The sequence below is a fragment of the Tupaia chinensis genome, unplaced genomic scaffold (genome assembly GCF_000334495.1).
Source record: "Tupaia chinensis unplaced genomic scaffold, TupChi_1.0 Scaffold000178_1, whole genome shotgun sequence".
Classification (NCBI taxonomy): Eukaryota; Metazoa; Chordata; class Mammalia; order Scandentia; family Tupaiidae; genus Tupaia; species Tupaia belangeri.
This window is the reverse complement of record NW_006159653.1, coordinates 1,667,511-1,672,454: the sequence shown is the minus strand read 5'-3', so window position 1 is coordinate 1,672,454 and position 4,944 is coordinate 1,667,511. Positions and strand designations below refer to the sequence as shown.

The 4,944-nt window shown below is 51.2% G+C and overlaps 1 protein-coding gene across 1 annotated transcript; it reads right to left on the bottom strand.

The window, feature by feature from the left end:
• Positions 1-3,600: 3,600 nt before the first annotated feature.
• FAHD1 (FAH domain containing oxaloacetate decarboxylase 1) lies at positions 3,601-4,933 on the bottom strand. Its single transcript, XM_006146383.3, has one exon. The coding sequence runs from the start codon at positions 4,860-4,862 to the stop codon at positions 4,200-4,202; it is 663 nt and encodes a 220-aa protein (XP_006146445.1). The 5' UTR covers positions 4,863-4,933; the 3' UTR covers positions 3,601-4,199.
• Between the last annotated feature and the right edge of the window lie 11 nt (positions 4,934-4,944).

The window sequence follows — 4,944 nt, the reverse complement described above, 5'->3', positions numbered from 1 at the left end:
TGGGCCCAGCGGGTGGCGGGGCGCTCACGTTTCTAGACCCCCACATGGCCGGCTGTGGTTCAAGTTCCAGACCCAGTGACCTGGAAATCATGCCCGCTGTGTGTGCGTGCGTGCCCAAGATCCTGGGGGAGAAGGGGAAGGGGTTGTGGTGTGACCATGCTCCCTGGGAGGGTGACTTCTCACTTTCCCTCTCACTGTCTCTGTCTCCGGCGAGCACGCACGCTCATGGAAATGTGTGTTATGAAAAAAACTATCTGTGGGCTTCAACAATTTTTTGCACCATGCTAAACTTGTATTTAATTCCACTTTTTTCATAACATTTTGAAGTCTTCTGTACAGAGGACAAACAGCAGATGTTGACAATAGCTGAATGTAGTGAAGGGCACATGGAGCTCACTGCATTAGTCTTTCAACGTCCTCATAGGCTTTTATTCAAAATAAGACGCTAGGGAGAGAAGGATCTGGGTGCTGGGGTTACTGGTTGTGGTGACATCAGGACTTCTATTAGCGTCTCGGTTCTGGAGTCTTACACCCAGGGCTTTGTGTGCCACATGCACCAGCCCTGTGGTGCTGTTGGGTGTGTGTGACAGAAACTTGTCGCACCACTAGGGTGAGCAACATCGCCCCAGAGGTGCCGTGCACTCCCTGGGTGCTGGCTTAAGGCTGCCCTACCCCACTGGGGCTGCACGCCAACGCTGCCCCTACCCCACTGGGGGCTGCACGCCAACGCTGCCCCTACCCCACTGGGGCTGCACGTGAACGCTGCCAACGCTGCCCCTACCCCACTGGGGCTACACGCCAACGCTGCCCCTACCCCACTGGGGCTGCGCGTGAACGCTGCCCCACCCCACTGGGGCTACATGCGAACAATGCTGCTCCGTATACCTTTAGCTTGCCCCACACCTGGCAAACTTATCTCAGCTGAACTTTGTACCCACTAGCTAGAGTAATAATTTTTTTTTGAGAAGTTTTTTTGCTATAGGGCGTGTGCACTCGCCAGAAAAACAGAGAGAGACAGAGAGACAGAAGGCGAGAAATCACCTCCCGGGGGTGTGTGTGTGTGTGTGTGTGTGGCCGGGGACTAGTGTGAGTGCGTGTGTGTGTGTGATGCCGCAATCCCTTCCCCTCCCTTCTCCTCTTGGGAACTTGGGCACGCACGTACACGCGCCCTGCCTGAGTTTAAGCCACCGGATCCAGGACTCGGACCATGGTCGATTATGTGGGAGTCCAGCGACATAGCCAACTGCTGGTCCCACACTCCACGTTTTCTAGAAGGCCTAGAGAACACATATCGGGTGCCTCTCTCCCTTTCTGTCATTTTGGTTAATTACTGGAAGATGACAGTTCCAGCCAAAAAGGCTAAAAAAATTAAAAAAAAAAAAAAAAGAGACAATTTCAATGTCCAAAAATTGAGCACTGACTTCAGAGTCTAATGCAACCACTGAAAATAATACTGTAGAAATGTGTTGAATATTCTGGATAGTCACAGTATACCATGAAAAACCAGATATGGTAGTTAGAAAATTACAGTGCTATCCATGGATGGGAGGGTGTACACCAATGCCCAACTTCGGCTCTTCGAGTAGGTAAAGAAAGTTTTGAGTATTCTGCTCTTTGGCTGTGCTTTGTGACTCTTCTGTAATAAGCATGTACTACTAAGCAATTAAAAACGAAACCAGGCCCAGCAGCAGTAGTGCTGGAAGTCCAGGCCATGTGGGGAGTCTGGGCTCATTTCCTGCCTTCCCCTAAAGCAGGGCAGTGGTGCCACCGCCGGTCCCAAGTAAAGTGAGTGAAGCAGGAGGAGCATGACCTGTTGAGACCCTATCCAAACAAGACCAACCCCTCCTACAGAGCTATTGACGGTGAAAGTAATTTAGCATGACATTTTTAAAAAGTAATTATTTTAGGGACCAGCAGTTGGTGTGATGGCTAAGTCGATGGACTCCCATGCAGTCGCAGTTCGAGTCCCGGACCTGGTGGCTTAAACTCATGCCAGGCCTGTGTACGTGCGTGCCCAAGATCCCGAGAGGAGAATGGAGGAGCAGGGATTGTGGTGTGATTTCTCGCTTCCTGTCTCTCTTTCTGGTGAGAGCACATACCCTATAGCAAAAACCTCTCAAAAAAAAAAAAAAAAAAGAATTATTTTATTTAACTTTATTTATTTATTTAAATTTGACCAGAGAGGAACAGATTGAGAGAAAGTGAGAAAACAAGCCTCCAGGTCCGGGACTCAGCCTACAGTTAGTCATGTGGGAGTTCAGCGCCCTTAACCACTACGCCACTGTCAGCCCCTAGCATGACATTTAATAGGCAAATTCCATATGGCACTTCATAAGAAATTGTAACTTAAACACAAGGCTAATACCCAAGTGTCTGAATACGACCTGTAAGACGCAGGCTGCAGCACGGGTAAGACTTTGGGGTCTGTGGTCTCGGGAGAGCTGCTGCACGGAATGCCCCATGGCCAGGCTTCCTGGGCTCCTCATCTAGGCTGTCTAACGCAGATGCAGTAAGCCCGACCTCCCAGCTTTGGGCAGGGCACATCAGACAGGGAAGCATGGGCTGAACTGTGCTTGCACCAGCCAAGAGTGCTCAGGAAACACTAACCATCATTGCACACTTGGACGTGTTGGGCGTGGGGGCAGCCTTCTGGACGTGCCAACAGCAGGGGCTCCCACCTGCTCCGTGGACCCTGACTGCCGCCAGGCTCCCCGGCAGCTGCCCTGCATTCACAGAAGGGTGCAGGCTGGAGGGAAAGCAACACTCAGGCCATTCACCTTCCCTGAAGCTTCATCTCTGGGAAGTAGAGGAGTCAATTAATAGTGAACAGTGCTTAGGAGGCCGAGGTTCAAAGTCAAAGTCCAGGGGCCTACACCCCACAAGAAGTACCCCTTCTCAGTACTGGGGAAAAAGGATACTCTCAGGCCACACAGACAGCTCACTTATTTGGAAAATAATGTCAAAATTATCTTTCAAACTCAGAATCTAAGGGTCACCCTAAATAAGCAGGTGAGCACCCATCAATTATTCGCTTCTTAAATAGAATTTTTAAATTAGTTACGTGGAGCAATATTTTCCCGCATTTCCCTGGTAAGAGCCACTTAAGGGGCTGGCAGGTGGCGTGGTGGTTAAGGGTGCTGGATTCCCACATGACCAACTGTGGTTCAAGTCCTGGACCTGGGGTCTTGTTTTCTCACTTTCCCTTTCTCTCTGTGTCTCTGTCTGGTCAACTTGAAAAATAATAATAACAAACAGAATTAAATAAGCAATTCTTTTTTTTTTGGAGAGGTTTTTGCTATAGGGTGCGTGCACTCCCCAAAAAGATAGAGAGACAGAGAGACAGAAAGCGAGAAATCACCCCCCGGGGGGGATGGCCACGCCACAATCCCTTCTCCTCCATTCTCCTCTTGGGATCTTGGGCATGCATGCACACGTGCCTGGCATGAGTTTAAGCCACCAGGTCCAGGACTTGAACCGTGGTCAATTACATGGGAGTCCAGTGACATAGCTATTATGCTAACTGCTGATCCCAAAATAAACAATTCTTTAAAAAAAGAGTCACGTAAGAGTCCTCATATACACAGATTCCTTTGGAATTAATTCAGATGGGCTAGTAATTTCAAATTTTTATTTTTATAAATGCCTCCAGATGATTATCAGAATCAAGAAAACTTGTGAGATGTGTGTGTGTGTGTGTGTGTGTGTGTATATATATATATTTTATATATATATATATATATATATATATATTCCTTTTTTTTTTGTAATTTTTTAAGCTGCAGGGTTCAGGACTCCAACAACAGAGAGCCATGTGGGACTGGGTGGCTTTAGCCACCACACCACCGGCTGGCCCAGTCCCAGGAAATCTGTCTGACTTGAGGCTCCCTTTACAGCTTTAAGTGTTGAACTTTTTTTCCTAGCATGACTCACGGAAAAGTCGTGTCCAGTCCCGTTGTATGAAAAGAATGAGGTCTTCTGAACATCTGGTGTGACACACTCTCTTCAGAGGAATCGGATCCTTTACTTTGGTTGGAACATCCCTGTCCCAGCTCTTCCAGATCACGTGTTTTTGAAAGGCCTCCCTTCCTGCAGTGGAGGTGTGACAATCAATCATACTTGGATTCGCATAAAGGACAGTCACGTCTAATAGCCGTTGCTCCCTTCCTCCTGACCCCGAGGAAGTAGGACGCTGTGTAGACTCAGCGTTCTGGCCTCTCCACCCTGAATCTCATACTGACGACCCCGTGAATGCCGGCCTCAATCTCGTCGTTTTCTTTAACCGGCCCAACTCCCTTGGGCGTCCCGGTCAAGATGATATCCCCCTCTTCCAAGGTCATGATCTTAGAGACGTAGCTGATGATGTACGGGATGGAGAAAATCATGGCGGAGGTGTCACCCTCCTGTCTGAGCTCGCCGTTGACCTTCAGCCAGAGCTTCAGCTGGTGAGGGTCCGGGACCCTCTCCTTGGGCACGAACGCGCTGACGGGGCAGGAGCCGGTGAAGCTCTTGGCCAGCGTCCAGGGCAGCCCCTTCTTCTTGCACTCGTCCTGCACGTCTCTGGCGGTCATGTCCAGGCACAGGGCGTAGCCGGCCACGTAGTCCATGGCCGCGGCCTCGGGCACGGCGCGCCCGCGCTTGCCCATCACCACCGCCAGCTCCAGCTCGTGGTGCAGGTTGCGGGTGTGGGCGGGAAGCGGGATCGGGGTGCCCTCGGGGGCGTAGGCGGTGGACGGCTTCAGGAAGAGCACCGGCTCGCTCAGCACGGCGCTGCGCATCTCCTTGACGTGGTCGGCGTAGTTCCTGCCCACGCAGACGATGTTCTTGCCCCACTCCCAAAAGCGCGACAGCGACTTAGCGGCCATGGCGCCGGCGCCGCTGCGGCCCTCGGACGTCACGTGACCCCGCCGCCCGGGCCCGGCGCCTACGGCAGGCCCGGGGGGGGGG